The 22,500-nt window shown below is 41.4% G+C and overlaps 1 protein-coding gene and 1 long non-coding RNA gene across 8 annotated transcripts in view; one reads left to right on the top strand and one right to left on the bottom strand.

Annotated features, from left to right (window-relative positions):
• dgki (diacylglycerol kinase, iota) overlaps nucleotides 1-22,500 on the top strand; it is a 70,920-nt gene that overhangs the window by 42,855 nt on the left and 5,565 nt on the right. For 3 of the 7 annotated variants that reach the window (XM_051419837.1, XM_051419838.1, XM_051419839.1), the window contains exons 11-31: nucleotides 657-739; nucleotides 1,125-1,185; nucleotides 1,854-1,967; nucleotides 5,949-6,074; nucleotides 6,613-6,691; nucleotides 6,956-7,011; nucleotides 8,440-8,502; nucleotides 9,844-9,917; nucleotides 10,550-10,661; nucleotides 10,755-10,841; nucleotides 11,500-11,612; nucleotides 12,641-12,703; nucleotides 14,286-14,386; nucleotides 15,321-15,400; nucleotides 15,656-15,700; nucleotides 17,340-17,409; nucleotides 18,901-18,941; nucleotides 19,028-19,152; nucleotides 19,644-19,669; nucleotides 21,774-21,811; nucleotides 22,462-22,500. The exon at nucleotides 22,462-22,500 is cut by the window's right edge and continues 82 nt beyond it. In XM_051419837.1, the coding sequence (XP_051275797.1) occupies nucleotides 657-739; nucleotides 1,125-1,185; nucleotides 1,854-1,967; nucleotides 5,949-6,074; nucleotides 6,613-6,691; nucleotides 6,956-7,011; nucleotides 8,440-8,502; nucleotides 9,844-9,917; nucleotides 10,550-10,661; nucleotides 10,755-10,841; nucleotides 11,500-11,612; nucleotides 12,641-12,703; nucleotides 14,286-14,386; nucleotides 15,321-15,400; nucleotides 15,656-15,700; nucleotides 17,340-17,409; nucleotides 18,901-18,941; nucleotides 19,028-19,152; nucleotides 19,644-19,669; nucleotides 21,774-21,811; nucleotides 22,462-22,500 (1,596 nt within the window). The remainder of the gene's footprint in view (nucleotides 1-656; nucleotides 740-1,124; nucleotides 1,186-1,853; nucleotides 1,968-5,948; nucleotides 6,075-6,612; nucleotides 6,692-6,955; nucleotides 7,012-8,439; nucleotides 8,503-9,843; nucleotides 9,918-10,549; nucleotides 10,662-10,754; nucleotides 10,842-11,499; nucleotides 11,613-12,640; nucleotides 12,704-14,285; nucleotides 14,387-15,320; nucleotides 15,401-15,655; nucleotides 15,701-17,339; nucleotides 17,410-18,900; nucleotides 18,942-19,027; nucleotides 19,153-19,643; nucleotides 19,670-21,773; nucleotides 21,812-22,461) is intronic. The other 4 variants (XM_051419841.1, XM_051419843.1, XM_051419840.1 and 1 more) reach the window with 3 other exon arrangements.
• The window catches only part of LOC127374731 (uncharacterized), a 967-nt gene continuing 949 nt past the window's right edge, over nucleotides 22,483-22,500 (bottom strand). The window contains exon 3 of the long non-coding RNA XR_007887245.1: nucleotides 22,483-22,500. This exon is cut by the window's right edge and continues 132 nt beyond it. This is a non-coding gene — a long non-coding RNA (uncharacterized LOC127374731).

Consider the following 22,500-nt stretch of genomic DNA (forward strand, 5'->3'; position numbering starts at 1 on the left):
AGTTAGAAAGTTGTGATCAAGCAGCTTTATCGTACAGCTTAAACATGCGGAGTGAAATCTGAGCTGAGTGTGGAGAGAACAAACAGCTCCACTCTGCTCACATGCTCAACTTAAAAATAATATCAGACACAATGCTTGCCTCTTTTTAGGTGGCAGGAGTTAAGTGAGGGTGTGATTTCACAATGATGAAGACAGTTGGAGCACAATTAGGATGCAGGCTCTACAGGTGTTCTTTCTTGGGCATTGGAGGCATTTTATTATCTCAGCTGGCTTTACCACATCAGGCTCCGCCCCCTGCAGAAGACCAACGTAATCTCACATCCTGACATTATCAGATTTGAATAAATGATGTTCTTTTATTAATTTAGCTCGTCCGTACGGGCCTCAGCAGCGTCTGAGTGGATGCTTTATTTGAAGGTGTAAAGTCTTTGTGCTCAGCCTCGTCGGGCTGTTTGAGGCTACAGGAGTTATTACAATGTGCCGGCTGCCAGCAACAGAACATTTAATTAGGAAGCTGTCGGTTCAAACGGGATTAGTTTTATCAGATGAGTTTACTAAAAGAAAATCATCATACCATCATCTCAATTATAGAGCCTCTCCTGCAGAAACAGTGCTGAAGATTGCATCAGAATAATGTTCTGTGTTTCTCTCTGCAGGGTGCCAAGGTGTTACAGATGTTCATGTGGATCTTGAACCCTCGACAAGTCTTTGACCTGTCACAGGGCGGACTGCGAGAGGCGTGAGTACCCTTCACTTCTGACGTTGTATTAAAATTCACCCTCCTTAGCACATGGGGTTGAAGTCAGAGTAACATTCTGGCTTTTTTTACTCTGTTCAAACCATTTATGAACATAAAGGACGCACTTACAGAGGAACGGTTTTATTCTATAACCAGTTGAGTCTATCAGGAACCACTGCTGGGGGGAAAATGCTGTATGTTCTAGCTTAAATTTGAGTCATTATCCTCTTTTATTTAAACAGTCTGCTCACGGGTTGAGCAGTTTTCATGAAACTTGGACCAATTACACCCACTCAACACCAATCAGCACTGCTTTCTGCTGAAGAAGCCTCTTTTATTCTACAACCAGGCCTCCCTCTGCTCTGTGCCCTTTGTGAATTGTCAGGTTGGAGTTGTATCGGAAAGTGCCAAATCTGAGGATCCTCGCCTGCGGAGGGGACGGCACGGTGAGCCTCTGTTCTCCTATAATCTGTTGCTTTTGCGTACATTGTATTCTGAGTCTCTGAGTATCTGGCCGTGTCAGAGACACATCGGGAAGCCATGCAGGGATCCACGGAGAGCTGAGTCTCCCCAGCACCAGACAGGAAGCAGCAAACCGTACAGTTAGAGAAAAAACTCATCAAATACTGTTACACAAACATGAATAAACAGTGCTGTAAGTTGGTGTTCAGTTCAGGGTGTATCTGATCCACCAACCAGCACTTATTTTATTGAGAAATAATAATAATACTCATAATAATCTAAACTTAAAAAACACCCCTTAAAAGCAAGAAGGCCTCAAAGACCCCCTGTGAAGCTTTGGCAACCCCTAGTGGGTGTCCCGACCCCCAGGTAGGGAACCACTAGGTTATATTGATGCTGATTGGACAGTCAGACTGTGGACATATGACGGCCTATAGCTCGTGTTTCTAGAGTTACGGGTCTTTACAGACATGTTAGGAATAGTTAAAATATAATATTTCTTAAAGGGAGTTTGACACAGGGAGCTTTTAGTTTAATTCAAACTGTTAATATGTTTATTTCCTGTAGTGTATTTGTGATTAGTTCTATCAGGAGACAGAGAGTCGTGTAGTGTGAGCGAGGCTTTACGCTTTCTGTGCCTGTCTCTCTGTAGGTGGGGTGGATCCTGTCCACTCTCGATGAGCTGCAGATGAACCCCCAGCCTCCGGTCGCTGTTCTTCCTCTGGGAACAGGAAATGACCTCGCCAGGACGCTCAACTGGGGTGGGGTGAGTTCCTAGCCTTGACTTCTGAGCGCGGCAGGACGTAGCGGGGTTGTCCGTTCAGATCCACATCACGATTCAGATGAGTTAAATAAAAGTGCAGCTATCTCTGTGGGGGAAATAATATTAAGATACAGCTCAGGAACAAACAATGCCAGCACTTTAAATATAACTTAAATAGAAATGAATGAATGAAAATGTAAAATAAAGTCAGTATTTACCTTTCTGAGCTACAGAAAAACCACATTCCAGGAAGTGTACGACTGCATATCTCTGACCTCTCCGAGGCACAACACATCAATTCATCGCAGAATATAGTGAAACCACTTCAGTGCAACACAAAACCTCAGCTAGAAGAGCAGAAAGTAGAAGCTCTGTTGCAAACACGTCCTCCTGAGGGGAAACATCCCCGCAGTGAGAGACTACAGTGGATTTAATCAAAGAAAGTAAAACAGAAGGAAGGGTCATTATAATATTCTACTGGACTTATGGGAGATTCATAGAGAAACACACAAACACCCAACAGACAACATCTACGTTGTTTAATCTTTGATAAAGAATGAAACACAGAATCAGACCTTCCAGTGGTTTTGTATAAGAATAAAAGTTTAAAAATCTGTAAAAACTGCGTTTACGCCACATTACACTGCTGTTGACTATTATCAATATAATTTCAATACTGGAGGTTGGATTGATGGGAAATGGTCAGTAATAGGCCACTAAACATGAGTCATTTTAACTTAAATTTAAACAAACATTCATCAGCTGCCGGACAAAGGGCATCTTATTCCTTCCTCCTCCTCCTCCTCCTCCCCTTCCCACACCCTGGATGTCACAGGGGTCAAATTAAATAAATACATTAAAAAAAAAACAGCAACAAAAGAAACCAATGAAGGAAACATTAGTCATAATGGTATTACACAACGTTTGTGTACAGTCACAATCATTAGTTCATAAAGTATAACTTTAATTATATTTAACCCTTCACATCTTTGATTCGAACTGTAGAAAGTTCCAGATAGACGACGTAACTCTAAGATTAACTCTAAGACTAACCCTAAGACTGACTCTAAGACTAACTCTAAACACCTAAGAAAGAGATTAACTTTAAGACTAACCCTAAGACTGACTCTAAGACTGACTCTAAGATTAACTCTAAGACTAACCCTAAGACTGACTCTAAGCCTAACTCTAAGACTAACTCTAAGACTGACTCTAAGACTAACTCTAAGACTAACTCTAAGACTGACCCTTCTTATTTAGAGCTTAAACATTACTACTACTACAATCAATCATTTAGAATCACCCCGTAGGGCTAAATAACGCCCCAAAGTTAGGCTAATCTTCTCAAAGGGACCCGTTGACCTCTGACCTGAAGATATCTGAATGAAAATGGCTCCTATGTGCACCCGTGAGTTTCTCCTTTGCAGATGCTTTGTGTTAATCACAATCAGTGTTTGGGCTGTTTAGTGTATCTGAATATTTCTGCATGGGGTCCATAAACATTGGGAATAACTGAAACATACTTCCTGCCCCCCCTCAGTCAAAAAGGGATCTGGAAGTGTCCCTGAACGCCACTCTGGTCTGGAGTGAAACCATAGCTACTGTTCCAGCTGCCAGTTCATTCACAGGGTGGAAACCCTCCATTATTTATTCTTTACAGCAGACAAGAGGAAGAGCTTCACAGTACAGAGCGAGTTCTGCCTGATACAGATATAAAATATAAAATACAGACGACACATTTTCTTTTCTAATGTTACGTTGTTCTGTTGCTTTATACACACAGCTCATATTATTCTTACATATTTGGTAAAGTAACAGAAAGGAATCAATCTTTAGTCCAGGTCCATGTGTGTGAATGTATTTTAAATTCTTTATTTCTCTGATAATATCAAACATTCATTCATTTAGTATCTGTGTAAAGGTTATTGATCGACTGATTATTCTATCATCCTCTCTCTCTCTCTCTCTCTCTCTGGCCACTGTCACTGTCACTATCAGTTGAAGCCCCAATACAAACATACTGCCCATGTGACAGTAACTGCCCTGTTGTTGAGCTGCACCACTGATGGACACACCAACATAAAGCAGCGACAGCAGAGTGTCCGTGGCGTCCTGCTGCAGAGACACTGACGCTTTGAACAGAGGAACTCATATCTAGCAGAGTGTAATTAGTGTAATGAGTTTGTCCTCTTTCTTTATACACTATGATCCACCTTTCCTTCCTTCTCCACCCCTCTCTCTCTCTTCCTCTCATCTCCTTCTCTTCTCTTCCTCGTCTTTCCTTTCCCAGTTTACTTTTTTGGTTTCTTTACCTTTTCCTGTTTCTTTCCTTCTTCATTTTCCTTTCCTTATCTTCCTTTTTGTTTCCTTAATATCCTTTCCCTCTCCTTCCTCTCCTTCCTCTTCCTCCTCTTCCTCCCTCTTCCTCCCTCTGACACTCAGTTGTGTGTTTGTGTTACTCACTGCTGCCCCACCTCTCTCTCTGTGTGAGTGTGTGTGAACCTCAGAGGAGGCCCTCCTGATGAGCGCTACTATCATCAGCCTGTGTGTGTGTGTGTGTGTGTGTGTGTGTGTGTGTGTGTGTGTGTGTGTGTGTGTGTGTGTGTGTGTGTGTGTGTGTGTGTGTGAGAGAGAGAGAGAGTGTGTGTGTGTGTGTGTGTGTGTGTGTGTGTGTCCATCCTCTGGTCTCCTGACCCCGTCCAGAGTCAGAAAATAAAAAGCAGACAGAGGATGGAGAGAATGACAGAAAGATAAAACACTGTCCATTAGGGAGACCTGGCTTGAATGACTAATGGCAGGAGAAAGGTGTGTGTGTGTGTGTGTGTGTGTGTGTGTGTGTGTGTGTGTGTGTGTGTGTGTGTGTGTGTGTGTGTGTGTGTGTGTGTGCGCGTGTGTGCGTGTGAGCTGTTTGCTCTTAAGGGGATCGTGGTGTCAGTGAAGCAGCCTCAATGACCGCTGATTGAAAGCAAATCATTACACCCTGTCGCTGTCGTTCTCTCACTCTGAGAGTGTGTGTGTGTGTGTGTGTGTGTGTGTGTGTGTGTGTGTGTTTGTTTGTGTGTGTGTGTGTGTGTGTGTGTGTGTGTTAGCGAGAGAGAGAGAGAGAGAGGCAGTAATGTTGCTCATCATCAACAGATTGTTGCTCCCTGTTACCTACTGATTCTACCTCACTGGTTCACAACCTTTTTCTTTATGGATATTATAGTAACAACTATTATTTGTGCTTTTGTATGTTTCCTTTGAATGTTTCTGAGATGTTTCCATCAGCCTGTTTGGGACTGCAGAAGAGAACGGGCTCAATGTGGCTCATTAACATAGTGGACTCCTCGTGTTCTTTAATGTACATCGTCCCTTTTTAAATGAATCAACTTGAAACAGTGAACTCAGTAACAGGAAGTTTGTGTAAAACGAGCAGATTATTTCCTGCTCAGGGAACTTTTTATACAATTCTCTGTCTGTATTCTGGATTTTTATCATTTTTAACAACTTAACAGGTTCTTTTTTGACAAATTCAGTGTTTTCTATCCCTGATGCTCGGCGAGCTGGTGAATCAGACGCTGAGATATAGCTCTGTGCGTATATTTAAAGTCTTAAAGAAGGCCTCGCGACCCCTGCGAAGCTTTGGTGACCCCTCTCTTTCATTTCTGATCATCCGTTGTTGTTCCTAGAATATGAGTTCTAAATATTATAAGTATTGTTTACAGTCTGGACTTAATTAACAATATCTCGGGAATGAACCACTGACAGTATAATCAGTGGACAGTGGAAGTGTGTTAAACCTGCATTCTGTGTAACGGCCAGCAGGGGGCAGCTCCATTGGCTGCACAGAGAGGCCAATAGCATTGAGTCTTATGGAGAAATGAGCCGACTTCTCACTGGAGTTGTCTTCCTCGGTAGAAGAAATGAACACTGGGAAACTCCTCTGACTGGTTGCAGTAGCTGCTGACTGTTTATGATGTAATGTCTGTGTTTGTCCCTCTGCAGGGTTACACAGACGAGCCGGTGTCCAAGGTTTTATGTCACGTGGAGGACGGTTCGGTGGTACAGCTGGACAGGTGGAACCTGCTCGTGGAGAACAGTGCTGTGCAGCCAGAGGAGGGCACGCAGAAGGTCAGCTTAGACTGTGTGTGTGTGTGTGTGTGTGTGTGTGTGTGTGTGTGACGAGGGTTAATCACATTGTGGGGACAACAGGCTGTTCACTGTTGTGGCGACTTTGAGGCTTTTAATTTGAAGGTTAAACGTACGATATGTAATTCCTGCCACTGGGGGGGGGGGTCTCACATCCAAACAATAACAGAAGCGTGGGATCAGATTCTGCTTTCAGTGGAGGATTAATCACCAAAGAGAAGCACCTTTAGGACACATTACGGAGCTGTAAACATTTATCACATGTGGGTTCTACGTCAGAATGTATGTTGTGTCTGTGATCTTAAATTGTTTGAGGAGGCTGTCCTTAAAACTGTCAGAAGACGGGAGGTTATTGATAGTAGGTCTATAGATAGGAGATGTCAGTGTCCTCACAAAATGAGTGCAGAGGTAAAAAGCTCCAGTGTAAGACATTATATATGGACCTGAGCTGTCAATGTGAATAAATTGTACAATATTTATGCAGAAACACTCTCTGTTAATATTTCTCGTGCCTCCTCAGCTGCCTCTCAACGTGTTCAATAACTACTTCAGCCTGGGCTTCGACGCTCACGTCACCCTGGAGTTCCACGAGTCCCGAGGTGGGTGAGATCTATTTTAGTGTTTTCACATTTCATCTTGTATTAACTTTGTTTCTCTTCCATTAAGTCCTCCTCTCTCCCGTTAATGTGTCCTCTCCGCTGTACGCTGAGCGGAATGACATCAAATATTAAGAAGGACACATTCGGATACGGACGCAGCATTAATGCACAAATTAGTCTGATTCTCTCACCGTCTTACTCGCTGTGTTGTTCTGTGTTGCAGCAGATTTAATGTATTCTTTCTCTCTCATTTTGTCTTTCCAGAGGCCAACCCAGAAAAGTTTAACAGTCGCTTCCGCAACAAGATGTTCTATGCAGGAGTGAGTGTCCCGCTCAACTGATTCACACACAACTTTCGCTGTTTTAATGAGACACACAGACGCCTGGAGAGTGATCTGCAACACTGACGGCTGAAAGGAAAGCAAGACTGAAGGAAGGGAAAGAGGGAAAAGAGAGCAGGATGAGGACAGAAGAGGCAAATATCAAGCAAAGGAAATCCAAATGAAAGACTGACTGCTAGGATAAAGCAGAGAGCGAGGGGTCTTTAAACAGGAAAACTCTTATAGTCAGCCATAAAAACGTTTAATTCCAATTAAAAATGCAGCTATATGGTCACAACGCGATGCCAAAGTTAACTGAGCTTATAGTCATTTTAAATTAATAATAAAGAGTGCAGTTTATTAATTTTGGTTTAGTAATCATTAGTCTAAATTAATCTTTCATTCTGCACTTTTATTATCTGTAAAAACTTTATTCTGATCTCAGAAAATCTTAAATGCTTTTTACATTTTTTAGAAACTCTTTAAGGAGAAATATAGAAACAATTCAAATATCCTTCAGTTTAATCAAATGTTCTTGTGTTGAGCAAAAACATCTCCCAGTAAAACTATTCTGCCTGGATCCGATTCTTAAAACTAGCAACCACTGAAAGACTGAAACGGGCAATAAGACAAGAGAATATGCCAGATATTTGAGTTGTGCTTATTACAAACTCAGTTATTTGAGATTTTTAAAATCAGTATTTTAGTTACTTTATTGAGCTGATTGTGAGAATTTGTACCTTTTAATCTAAAATCTTCCAATAAGACTCAATTTCTTCAGACAGCAGAATAAAAATCTGTGACTTTGTGTTGAATAAAGGAACCAGAAACATTCTTATTTTTAAACAGCTGCTTCATTTCCAACAGTGGAACCAGATCACTTTCTGTTTAACTGAGAAGTTATGAGTGCTCTTATTCTGAAAATAAGGACAATAATCTGGTTCCTCTGCTGGGATATTATGCAACCATTGTTGTTACTGGTTGAATCGGTTAAATCGAGCTCAATATTAGCTGTAAGATCTTATTTAAACTCTTTTTTTACCTTCTTCAGATTCCTTTGTTGCAGTGTAGTAATTTTAAATTAGTAATGAAGAGTGTCAGAAGTTTGCCTCCCATGTGGTTCAGTAAACATCAGGATATCTTTCATTGTGCACTTGTACTGTGAGTAGTGTTGCATTTGTCTAATCTAAAGCTTCATTCTGATCACAGAAAATCTTAAATGCAACTTTTTAGAAGCTGTAAAGGATGAAAGATGGTGGGAGCTGGAACGGAAGCATGGAGGGGAGTTATCTCTTTTTAATGAGGGAAATGTAATGACCTGTAATTCTGTTTGATTGTGCTCTTTTCTGTGTGTGTGTGTGTGTGTGTGTGTGTGTGTGTGTGTGTGTGTGTGTGTGTGTGTGTGTGTGTGTGTGTGTGTGTGTGCAGGCTGCATTCTCAGATTTCCTCCAGAGGAGCTCCAGGGATTTGTCCAAGCACGTCAGAGTGGTGGTGAGTGTTAACACACTCTCTCTGTATCGCTTTCCATGTCGACATGTCTGGGCAGCAGGTCGGCATGGTGATTAAAACGTCCGTCCTTCAACTGCTCTTTGGACATCGGCCATGCTGGAGTGTCCTTCAGTGAGACACTGAATCTTCACGAGGCCACTACAGGCACAGCGAGGACATAGCGTCGCTCCCATGATTGATTCTGCACATTAATCAGATACAACATACTGAACGATGTTAGTTAGTAGACTTTAACCATACACGCAACTCAGGATTTTCTTTTTTAACAAAATGATATGATATGAGAATTCTTTATTCCTGAGGTCGGGTCGGCCTCAAAAGTGACGCAGGACGTTGAATATGCAAAATCAACAGTAGCTGGCGCCCTCTGCTGTTTAAAAAGAGAATCATGTTTCATTTTAAAGCTGCAGTAGGTAACTTTTATAAAAATATATTGTCATATTTGCTGAAACTTCAGAATCCACCGGGCCCGAACGAGAACAACGAATCAGAGCGGAGAAAGAGAGTTGATCGTTGACTCAGTTGTTTTTATAAAAGTTATTTACTGCAGCTTTAGCCGTCTGCGATATGTGTTCCCTAGCCCTGTACTGTTGGCTAGTAGGTATGTAGGTTACTGTAGGTTTGAATGTAGTGGCCGGCTGTTTGAGGAGAATCCACATTGTGTCCTTGAGTGAGTCCTGGAAAACATGGAAATGTAAAGACTACTTTTTCACCTGGAAATTGATTAAAATTACCAAATATCCTGAAATAATATCAGTTTTCCTGGAAAATAACGAGCTAACGCGGAGTGTCCCGTAACCGCTGACCGCCATAGAGAGCAAGTGCTGTCTGATGATTTCCAGCCTCACCCGGTGCTACAGTGCGGCTCACTGATGTGACACACACACACACACACACACACACACACACACACACACACACACACACTGTTTTCAGACAAATACAGAATATCACCAGACTTATTGCAGATATAACAACTTTACATCCTTGCTGAAAAATGTCCAACTCCAATATTTAATTATAAAAACACCCTGAATCGAGTCCTTGAGGACGTCCTGTGCAGACGTTAACCTTTGACCTGTATCAGTCTCCACCTCCTCCAACACATCAGAACCGGTTTGAGACCGAGAGGGAGAACGTTGAAACCGAGAATGAGAACGGAGAACTGAGAGTGAAGCTGGATGTGACGAGTTAAAGCAAACCGAGGATCTGAGAGTGAAAAGCAGTTGTTTTCTACAGTGAAGTCAAAAGACTGCAGCACATTTTCTGATCCATGCCACGGAGTTGTCCTTCTCACTTTCTTTACCTGTGTGTCTTCCTCAGTGTGACGGTACCGACTTAACCCCTAAGATCCAGGAGCTGAAATTCCAGTGCATTGTGTTTCTGAACATTCCCAGGTGAGTCCACGATGCTGTCTGAGGTCGGTGGCACTGCGGCTCCTGTGTGATATTACTGAGGACTGCTACTGAAGCTAAAGAAGCTCTAACAGCGGTTCCCAACCTGGGGGTCAGGACCCTTACTGGGGTCACATGGTGTTAGAAAATATACACAGGGGGCCTAAATCTCAATTTAATTCATTTCTGTGAAAAAAAGTAAATGAAATTGTTATTTTAGATGTAAAACCAGATAAGATAATTTAACTCTTTGACGAAACAAACTTTTAACTGTTTTTTTTTAAGTTAAAATCTTAAAAAAAAACATTAGTGTATTATTTAATATCTACAGTTTGATTACCTGAACACAAACAGCCAATAACGGCCATAATACACACAGAGTGCAGTTTATCAGCTGTTCTGTATTATTGATTATAATCAGTTTATTAGATAAAGAGGTCACTGAAGGATAAAGGTTGGGAACCAGAAAACATCCTCTATCACCGAGCTGTGACACCTGTGTGTGTGTGTGTCTGTGTGTCTGTGTGTGTGTGCTGTGTGTGTGTGTGTGTGTGTGTGTGTGTGTGTGTGTGTGTGTGTGTGTGTGTGTCTGTGTGTGTGTCTGTGTCTGTGTGTGTGTCTGTGTGTGTGTGTAGGTACTGTGCTGGCACCATGCCGTGGGGAAACACAGGTGACCACCGGGACTTTGAACCGCAGCGCCATGACGACGGCTGCATCGAGGTTATCGGCTTCACCATGGCCTCGCTGGTGAGAACCGGGGTACTGAATGAGTACTGAATGAGTGTTAATGTTCCTCCTGTTACTGCAACCGTTGGTGTGAATCTCCCTCTCGTCCACCAGGCGGCGCTACAGGTCGGCGGTCACGGAGAGAGATTGCACCAGTGCAGAGAGGTCATCCTCACTACCTTCAAGACTGTACCTGTCCAGGTGAGCACGTACACATTATGAGACACAGATATTAAACAATCCTGTGTTTCATAAACTCCACATTCTTCTTCCTGTTTATGACTTTAATATTTATCAAATATGTGGTTTTATTTATAAGGTACATTCAAGTAGTTTAAAGTAAATTCACAAAATCAGGAGCATGGACATTGTAATCAACTGTGCCCCAGACAGCTCATATGACCCAGGTTAAATCAACAGCTGTCAGTCAGTCAGTAGTGCCGGGACAAAACAACGGGAGCAAAAACAGCACCAATATTCAACGTTAAACTCAAAATGGCTGCCTTCCTGTTGGGTTTGGGGTTTGGGTCCAAGAGGCTTTTTTATACGTCTAAACACGATGCACGAGCCTCCTGACCTTCACACATCTCAGTGAGACAGGATGCCGGGGCTGCTCTGTTCTCTAGGAGGCGCTATGGAACCATTTTACCACAAAGATACAATTCATTTGCTGAAGGAATAATAATCTCTAATAAAGCTGTGGTCAGATAGAGTCCAGGTTAATTGATTAACCCTGTGTGTGTGTGTGTGTGTGTGTGTGTGTGTGTGTGTGTGTGTGTGTGTGTGTGTGTGTGTGTGTGTGTGTGTGTGTGTGTGTGTGTGTGTGTGTGTGTGTGTGTGTGTGTGTGTGTGTGTGCAGGTGGACGGTGAGCCCTGTCGATTGGCTCCCTCCACTCTCCGCATCTCCCTTCGAAATCAGGCCAACATGGTCCAGAAGAGCAAGAGACGCACCTCTGTGCCCCTGCTCAACGAGTGAGTCACACACACACACACACACACACACACACACACACACACACAGAGGAACTAGGCCAGCACTGTTGTTAAAGCACTGAGTGAGTCATACAATCTGTTTAGTGGGAGCTGACATTCACTCCTCTTCCTCAGCTCGCCAAACCACAACCAGAGTGTGTGTGTGTTGTCCACTCTCATTAAGCTGCCGAGACGTCTCCGTTGACACGCAGGGACACGTGATACGGCGTGGTTTCCCCGCCGCCGTGTCACAATAAAACGTTTATTGATTATGTGGCGACTAACTCTCCTCCGCCCCGTAGCACTAATATCTCTTCCTGTATATCTCTGTGTATTAATGTGTGTCTGTCTGCAGCTGCACAGTAATGAGACAGACAGACAGACAGACAGACAGGAGAGGAGTCCCTGTAGCTGCAGTAACTAATGTCTTTGCTCTATGTACTGTATGCTACTGTACTCTGTGCTATCAATGTTTGTCTACTTACCTCTGGGCTTTTCTTCTCCTCTGCCTCCCCTTGTCTCTCCCCCTGTCTCTCCCCCTGTCCCTCCCCCTGTCTCTCCCCCTGTCTCTCCCCCTGTCTCTCCTCCTGTCTCTCCCCCTGTCTCTCCTCCTGTCCCTCCCCCTGTCTCTCCCCCTGTCTCTCCTCCTGTCTCTCCTCCTGTTCCTTCTCTTCTTCCTCCCCCCCCTGTCTCTCCCCCCTGTCTCTCCTCCTGTCTCTCCCCCTGTCTCTCCCCCTGTCTCTCCTCCTGTCTCTCCTCCTGTTCCTCCTCTTCTTCCTCCCCCTGTCTCTCCTCCTGTCTCTCCTCCTCTTTTTGGAAAAACATGTCTGATCTTTTGGATTATTTATTATTTTCATTTGTTTCCTTCCTCTTCTCCTCTCTTTCATTTCATTTCTTTTCTTTCTCTCCCTTTCCTCTCCTCCTCACCCGTCTCTCCTTTCTCCTTCGCCATACGTTCCTCCTCTCTCCTGTGTGTGTGTGTGTGTGTGTGTGTGTGTGTGTGTGTGTGTGTGGGTGTGCGGCGGTAGTATTCAGAAGGTGTGTGCAGCTGATCTGCGCCGCCTCTCTGCTCCCCCAGACTCCTTCTCTGTGTAAGTACCTCAGCCCTCTGTCACTGTGTGTAACAGTGTGTGTGTGTGTGTGTGTGTGTCTGTCTCCGGTTCGATCAATAATAAGATGATATTAAAACCAGTTTCTGATTGATATGATGCAGTTTGGTTGATCACAGAATGTGTAAAAAATGATTACAGTTAGTTTACATAATGATAATTTTACCCACAATTCACCATCGTTTGATAATTAAATTACCAATTAAATACTAATTCATTAAATTATATGACATTATTTTATATGACAGGACATTTAGTTTGACTGCGTCTGCCATAGCAAGTGTCAGCGTCATTATTTTATTGGCTTACAGTGTGAGTGCTGCTATACTGCATTATTTTAAATTACATTTCAGCATATATCCATCTGCAGTATTATGATAATATTATATGTTTTAATTCATTTAATTCAAAAAGAAGTATGTTGGAGAGTCCTCCACCTACCACTAGAGGGAGCTCATGTACCTTCAGTGGTAACAGCACTGCACACTGTCAGACCTGCAGTTTTTATACACACACACATATATTTTATTCTATCTTAACTTTCTGTCCTTTTATATTTCTATTTCTCTAACTGGTCTTTAATCACAACTCTCACTATATAATTTACTGCACGTGATAAATAAACCTTTATTATATATATTTTATTATTATATTTCGTTATATTTGTTTTGATTTGATTCTGATTTATTATATGTTCATACTCTTTGCACTACATTCTCCTCCGCTAACTTTTATCTTATTTCATACTCAGATATTTATTTGGATCATCGAACCGTCCTCCTGTCGGCCTCAGATGCTGTATTCAGCCCCTGAATCTTTAAACACTGTAAAACAAACATTGTGCAGACATTTTGTACGCTGCATTGGTCGAACCCGAGTGGAGTGCTGTTGGATGTGACGTTGTTAACTACAGACTGAGAGAGAGACTGTATGGCAGCATGCTGAAGCCTTTCCACCTCTCAGTGTGCTTCTGCCTCTCGTCTGGATGTTCTTCCCGCTGTAGTCCCTTTCCCTTTAACTTCACCCTGAGCTGTGCTCTTATTAGAGCTGCACCACTCCTTTGCTTTCACTTGATGTCCGTTCCCTCCCCCCCCCAGAAAAGCAGTTTTTTGTAATTTTGCTTGAGCTGTGACTGAGAAAGATAAAAGTGACGCTAATGTACTTTGATCTGACCCCCTTTCTGATCCTCTGCAGGTAAGGGTTTGAGCTTTAGAGGGTGGGCAGACAGCTGCTGTGTGACCAGCAGTGTTTTGTAGGAGGATAGCAGAGCCCTTTATCTTTACAGTAAAAGCTCTGCCACCACTGGGGGGGGTTATTACTTTTACTGCCTCTCACAAACATCCAGTTATCAGACTTTAAAAGCTCAGAGAGAAAACCTGCAGACAGTAACTGTAAGGAATCTGATTGAACGTCATTGTGTTGCAAAAGCTCAGCTCTGGTTTGTGATGTGTGCATCTGTGCGTGTGTGTGTCCTCACCGATGTATATGTGGACACGTCTGAACTGTGTGTGTGTGTGTGTGTGTGTGTGCACGTATATGCACTTGTGTGTGTTTTTGTTTCCAGTCCTCACGCGGTTCCAGATCGTCTGCGTCTCCGAGTGAACCGGATCAGCCTCCAGGAGTACGACCGGCTGCAGTACGACAAAGAGCGGCTACGAGACATCTGTAAGGCTCTCAGGGCGAGCTCAGGGTTCGCTTCACACGCCAACGTTTATTTCTCCTCATTTATGTTTCTAATGAGCTGCTTTAGAAAATGCTCTGAGTTTGTGTGGAGGAACCTTGTGTTCTATCCTTTGTTAAAGATTTCTTGTGATCAAAAATAATATAATATTCACAGGTATGTTTTTATTAGTGTATAATCACCTGGATATAAGAATCAATGTGTTTTTGTTACCTTACAATGAGCTGGTTTTAATCTACAGCTGGTTTATTTCTACAGTAGGTAAGATACTGTCTGTAGGGCTTCACAACCCTTTCTCCTTCCCAGGCCGCCAGCAGTGTTCAGTTAGCTGCAATCTAAAACTTTACCACTAGATGCCACTAAATCCTACATACTGGTCCTTTAATGAGTGTGCAGATGTAAAATCTCCATCAGAAAATGAAAGTGAAACTAAAGTTCCTCCTGGTATCTACCTTTTTTAATTCCAGTTTTAGCTCAACAGTGTGTGTCATTAACTGTCAGAGGAGTCATAAGACCAGTGTGTAGGAGGTTGCTCTTTAATTATAAACTCATAACAATATGCCCACGGATATTATATTCCATTTCTGACAATAGATCCTCCTCAATGTTACACACAGGACCTTAAACAACACACATCCTCGTTCATTAGATTCAAACAGAGTCATTTAGTTCACCATTCATCAAAAACATCACCACATTCAGTGAGCAGAGCTCTTTTAGAGCGTTCATACACGACACTGTCTGTGTGTGAATTCTCCAAGATCCAAAGACTGGTTATCAGAGTGGCTGTAATCAGTGAAAAAAGTGATAAAATCAGTGTTTCCAGCTTGTCTCTGCCTCCCTTGGTTGGAAGAACATGCAGGTTGAACTCACTTTGTCGGTGCTTTGTGGTCTGAAATGTGTGTTTGTGTATTGCAGCCATCCCAGTCGGCATCGTGGTGGTGAGGGGCGACTGTGACCTGGAGACATGCAGACTCTATATTGACAGACTACAAGAGGCAAGTTCCTGCTTATCTTCACCCTCATTCTCAGCATTACTTCTCCTTTCTTCCTTCCTCCTCTGTTTCTCTCTGCCTGCAGCACCATCTCTCCACCCGTTATTCATAGACCATAAGCTCCAGTGGGAATGCAGAGCTGCTCTTTAGCCGTGTGTCTGACGTGGGAAACGTTCGCTGACTAACATCTGTGGAATTTTTTGATGTAAATGCTTTGGCTGTGTGTTAACCTTGAAACCTGTCTGCTGTGCTTGCTAGGACTTACACCAGGCGCCATCTACTGGCCACAGAGTGCACTATCAGGTATATGACTTTTGGGTGTCTTTCTGCAGGAAGAGTTTGGTTATTATTAGTTTTGAAGCTATTTGTTACATATATAACATTTCTAAATCTCTTTACAATGCCTAACATCTGTGTCAGCATTTCAAGAACATTTACTAGGAATTATATTCTTGAAACTGTTAAAAAAAACCAACACTTTTGGAGAGTTATATGATAGCAGTGTTAGCAGCTCTATAAAGTATGGAAATAAAGCACTGGGTTACACAACACCAGGGGTCTCAAACTGCCAGCCCAGGGGCCACTTCTGGCCCACAACATGCTGTTAAAAATATCATTTATTATTCTTTCTAGTTGTTTCTCACCAATTTGAACTTCCCCTTCATTTAAAATTAAAATAAAAAACACAATTTTACCTTGGCTGCGGACAACAAAGATGATCCTTACTGAACTGAAAACATGAAAAATTCATTCTTATCCTTAAAAATACATAATGGACTCTAACTAAACTAACTTTTCTGTTATAATAACTAATATATTATATATTGTGTATATATTGTATTGAGCTCCTTTATCAAATCACAACCCCTTGACAAATAAATCACGTTTGTCCAAATATAGGACAGGAAATCAGGTTTTTATTTCTATTTCCTGAACTCTCTGTGAACTCCACCCTGAACATGTACTTTCTTTGTCGTGTGCTGGTCTTGCTGACTCGGCACTCTGCTGTACATCTGCAGTACTACCGGGGACTTTCCACTCTCAGAGCACTGACCTTGGACTCTCTTAAGATATTCACACACCTTCAGCCCTGGCTTTAACAGCTGATGGTTGCTTGTGTTCTGACTCTTCCTGATCCTTTTTTTTTTATTTAACTACTTCAGAGGAGCTCCCACATTTGGCACACATGGTGTATAACACAAAACAACAGGACATTGCAGTGTATCTTTGTGGAGTTCAATGGAAAGGCTAACTCATAAATCATAGACAAACAGAATACAGAAATATAATCTCAAGTAGTGGTCGACCGATATGATATAAGAAAAGTTATTTCATGCACATTACAATCTAATTCACCTGGTTATCTTAGCCAGTAACAGATATATAGATATAGATATTATATACGAGCCTGTGATGGTTTTAGATTAGATCTGCTATCATTTAGGAGAAAAGTGTTAACATTTATAAAATGGTGGTGGAAATGTAGGCAAACATTCAGAGCAGGATGTATGAGAGTTATAGTACAGGGCTGGAAATGAACTACGCTGCTACAGAGAACGTCTGGAGTTTGAGACCCCTGCACTATAAACTTTAATATTAAGAACTGACCTACAAAAAGAAGCTAAATACAATAATTCAATGTTTTACAGACTGACACCCATGTTGGAAAATATGTTTCTGGACATGTCAAATATAAACTGATCTGTATTAGCTGTGGTGAGAGAAGAGGACAACACTAATTTAAACTACACTACACATTTACTGCCTCATTGTCCTGATTGTCTCCGTCTTGCTATTGATTGTTCAACTGCTCAAAAATAATCTGTATGAATTCCTTTCTTTTGCTTTCTCTCTCTTCAAATAATCACCCTCTTAAACTTTTCTAGTTTACTGTCCAGTAAAGAAACGATAAAGATCACAGTGTCTATCTCTTTGTCTTCAGGATGAGAACAGAGGAGTCCCCAGGACCAGTTCAACCAGTAGACTCTCTCCCAACTGGAGCTTCTTGGACTGTGAGTGGATACACTGACACCTGTTGTACAGATCAGTCGACCGATGAAGGTTCTGTCATTCAGATAAATTATAAAGATGAACATTTTATAAAGAAAAAACCCAAATAAATCTAATTTATTGTGTTTGTTTTGACACACATATGAAAAACAACTATGACTAAATTATGTATATCCTTACAGTACACATCCTTTTTTTACTCAACAACATGTCATATCGGCGTTATGCTGAAGATACACTGATTTATTTCTGCAAATAATTGCAAAACCCAATAACCTGAATCAATGGTCCTCACTCAGTGACTGCGCAGCAAGATTAATTGTGTCTTAATTTTCTTCACTTAAGTCCTGACAGAACAAATTATTTTAACTGGACCTGACAATTCTGTCACTTATCAAGTTTATTGAACCATTTTGCTCAAAAGTCAAACCTGCAAAGTCAAAGTAACTGTGACAGTTAACGGTGATTTATTTACAAATGTGACAAATGAAAATAATAAAACATAACTGGCCCTTACTAACAACTACCACTAGAAACCAAATACAAACAAAAGGCTCAACTAGAGGTGGCACCAACCAGAGTTTATCTACGTGTACAGGGAAACTTAACTAGTCCTAAACCTCCCAACACATACCGTAGCAGCACAGACAGCAGAGTCAATATCAGAGAGAGTGAACTATCAGCCAGGCTTTTTATACTGAGGGCTTGGCATGAGGATTGGCCAGTTTCAGTTGTAGTAACACAAGAGAAAACTGCAGAGAAAAGAAGCAGGAAGAAAACAACCAGCATATGACCATCCTGTTACAAAACTGTACAAAAAGTGTCTCAGTGCAGCTTCCTTAAACCTCCCATAGTTAATAAAAGCAGAATCATCTCCCATCCTGCTGATTACATATAAAGTGCTAAACGACATCGTTCCTCATTCTCCCCCCAACTAAAAAAATAAAGCTGACCGCGCCTTTGCTGTTTTAGGAACAACGTTTTGGAATCAACTTCCCCAATTGTTCAGATTTGCTGAATCTTCAGGCCTTTTTATAAATCTCTATCCCTATTGATCACTCCACCTCCTTCAAGTTCCTCATCAAACCTTTATCTTCTTGGTTTTCACAATTTATTTGCACAGCTCTTTTTTAAACATGGTTATAAAAAGCTTTAACAAAATACATGTAGTAAAAATATAAAGTCAAAAGTCAAACTTGATTTAAGGATTCAAGATTATTTTATTGTCATTCACAGCACAAAAATGACATTTAGACAGAATTGTCTTTATGCTGCCTAAATAAATAAATACATATTATAATAAAAAGCTCAAACACAACACAATAAATAGGAGTTACATGTACACTATAAATGTATATAAAGTGTAATTTAAAGGAAATGTATACATGTAATATATAGAGACAGTTTAAAAGAAGTGTTTTCAGCTGATAAAGTTAAGAGTCTAACATATTTCTGAAGTGTTTCCTGTTGACATTCATGACTCTGCTCTACAGCCACGTCAGCTGATCGCTTCTATCGCATCGACAAGGCTCAGGTAAACTGAACTCGTGTTTGATTCTGACTCAAATGTTTTATCATCCCAACGTCTGCTCGTATATTTACATCGCTCTGTGTCTGCAGGAGCACCTCCACTTTGTGACAGAAATCTGCCAGGACGAGGTTTTTATCCTGGACCACGAGGGGCCGGTGGTGAGCCAGGGAGCTTCTACGGGGATGCCCGATCTGGTTGTGGAACCAACCACTGGGTACGTTGGCAGACACACAGCTTTATTTCTCTGTTCTGTGTCTTTGTGGACTTTATAGATAAGTTGTAGATAATAAAAACAATCAAATATTACATTTATACAAATATACATACATGCTTTAATGGAAGATCTTTACAGTGGGAATTCTTACTTAAACAAAATAGTAGAATTCAGTATTTAAGGTTTGTTTGGACTGAAAAGAGGTAAGAAATGTGTTAATCTCATCAGGGCTGAAAGATTGTATTTATTATCTTTCATCTATCAATTATTAATTGTCAGAAAATTGTGGAGAATATTATATTTCCCACAGCCCAAGTTGACGTCTTAAACCGAAGCTGGAATTACTTTGATTATTATCTAATTAATTTTCTGTTGAGCAATAATCAGTCAACTGTTTGTAGAAAATAGTGAACTCAAAAGATAATCAATAATAATCACTACTCGCAGCACTGAAAGGAGTCACATTTTAATTCTGTGATTTCTTTTTCCAGCACTTCTTTGACATCCGATGAACAAGGTAACACACACACACCTTTTATAAAACGTATATTTAAAACCAGTGTGTAGTTGTATTTGTTGTTGTTGTTGTCATCACTTACAAACTGTAAGTGAAACCTGATTCAGAAAGATTTTATTTATTTCCTCGTTAATAAGTTTCTCTTTTACTCCTAATGTCTTTAGCTCCGTTAACGTCTCTGTGTGTGTTTCTGTAACAGTCAGTAGACAGTAGACATGAATCTCCCTCAGACTGGTGCTGATGGTAACTCTTTGTTAGTTTGAGGTTGTTTACTGGTCACCTGATCCGGTGTCAGGAAGGAAACTGTGGAATTTCTGGGACTTTCCGGTTTAATGAACCTGTTGTTCCACATCCTCACACTTTCAGTTTTACATCTGCAAACAAACAAACAAACAAACAGCTTGAAATTCATCAGTCTCCGATTAAAACACTCCAACATGTCAGCTCTTAATCTTTATTCATTTATAAAGGACTTTTTAAAATCCATGTTACGAAAAATTAAAGTCATAAAATGATCAGTTTTTGTCTTTGATTTCTTTACTGTTACTTTAAATAAACTTCAACCAGATAAAACAATAAGAACCTGTAAGACAGTTCCTTAAAGCCCGGTGCTCCTCTCAGGGGGACAAAGGTCAGTATCAGTGAGTACCGGCTCATTTCAGGCCCTCTCTAAATCCTTTTGGACAGAATCTGCTGTTTACATGAGCTTATTGTCATATTTGGAATAAGAGTGCATTTAAACACAGTCGGTTAGATTATAATAATAATAATACATTTTATGTAAAGGTGCCTCTCTGGGCTCTCGAGGACACCTTACAACACATAAAAATTGATTTGAAGAGTTTGAGAGAGTCCAGGTTCCTGAGGTCCGGTGGGAGTGAGTTCCAGAGTTGGGGAGCAGAGCGGCTGAAAGCCCTGCTCCCCATGGTTGTGGATGGCCTTGAACATAAACAGGAGGATTTTGAAGTCTATGCGGAGTTTGACCGGGAGCCAGTGGAGTTGCTGTAGAACAGGGGTGATGTGGTGGATGGAGGGGGTTCTGGTGATTATTCGAGCTGAAGAGTTCTGAACAAGTTGAAGTTTATGGAGGTATTTGTGAGGTAGACCGAAGAGAAGGGAGTTGCAGTAGTCGATGCGGGAGGTGACGAGGCTGTGTACAAGAATGGCAGTGAAGTGGGGAGAAAGGGAGGGGCGGAGGCGATTAATATTACGTAGATGGAAATATGCAGACCGGGTGATGTTATTGATATGGGATTGGAAAGATAGTGTGGTGTCGAGGATGACACCCAGACTCTTAACCTGGGGGGAGGGGGAGACAGAGGAGTGGTCGACGGTGAGGGAAAAACTGTCAGCTTTTGAGAGGGTTGATTTAGTGCCAATGAGAAGAAATTCGGTTTTATCACTGTTTAGTTTGAGGAAGTTGGAGGAGAACCAGGATTTGAGCTCGGTGAAGCAGCCAGTGAGGGAGGAAGGTGGGAGAGTGGAATTGGGTTTGCCGGAGAGGTAGAGCTGGGTGTCATTCGCGTAGCAGTGAAAATGGATGTTGTATTTGCAGAAGATATTGCCAAGGGGAAGGAGGTAGATAAATAGAATAGATTGGTCTCCAGTTCAGTTCCAGAAAGACGTAAACGAGTTTCTGCAGATAGAAAACTGACTCATAAAAACAAAACCATGAGTCAGCACCCAGTCGTTGCTCCTGTGGCTTTATAGATATTTAGAGTCATATATACTCCCTAACTGTTCACACACACATTTAAAGTCTTCGTTCCAGTAGTTTTACATGTGCTGTTGAGCAGTTCAATGGCTCCAGAGACAGTAAACACCCTGCTACAAGGAAATAACCTGAGGAGAAATCTTTATAGCAAAGTGAAACCTAAAGAATCTCAACACGCACTGTTTACACACTGCTGGGGAGTAAAAACCCCTGACCTTTGCTCACAGTGAGTCATCATAACAGAATTACAACAGATCTTTCTAGAAAGAGGAACATCTGTTGGCAGACAGGCAGGCAGACAGACAGACAGACAGGTGTTTTCTATGTGAACATCATTTGACTGCAGTCTGATGTAATGTGAATATAACTGTGTTGTGTGTGTGTTTATAGTGCTGCTGACGGCTGCCAGCTCTGGGGATCTCTCTATGGTAAATACACTCACACTCAGGAAGGAATAAAACCAGGTTGTCTGCTGTGGGATTTATAAAGGCAGTCTGAGTAGATTTAATCTCACCTTCACAATGTGTTCAGCTTCTCTCTGATGACTCAGCATTAATCCAGATGTTAATTTTCTGGATAACTCTGTGGGCAGCGTGAATATAAAGTTAGATCAGCTGATGTGATCTACCTAAAGTGCCCGAAACCGTCTTAGGGAAAAACTAATTTTTATGTGACTTTTGTTTGATATGCTATACTGCAGGCAGCCACCAGGGGGGCGATAGAGAGGGTAGAACTGTCTCTATTTCAACTCAAACTCAAACTAAATAAACTAATAATTAGTTTAAATAAAGGTTTCAGTAGCATCATATTGTACATATTGGCTCTTTATTGTTAGGCACAGATAAACCAAGTAGATTCTAATATTAATGATGGATTTACATTTATTCTTTAGTCAAACTTTGAAAAAATTGTGTTTCTAAAACTCAAAGAAAAGTAAAAGATTAGAGGTTGACAAAACTTTTTTTAGTTTATTTCAAAAGATAAAGGTTTGAGTATTTTCCTTCCACAGTGCACCAACAGGAGCTCTGTGTTCCTGTTTTAATGAATCCTAACTGTTTGTGTCTCCGTTGCTCTCCAGCTGTTGGAGTGCGTTCGTCGAGGCGTCAGCTTGTTGGTC

Source organism: Dicentrarchus labrax, unplaced genomic scaffold (assembly GCF_905237075.1).
Source record: "Dicentrarchus labrax unplaced genomic scaffold, dlabrax2021, whole genome shotgun sequence".
Taxonomy (NCBI): domain Eukaryota; kingdom Metazoa; phylum Chordata; class Actinopteri; family Moronidae; genus Dicentrarchus; species Dicentrarchus labrax.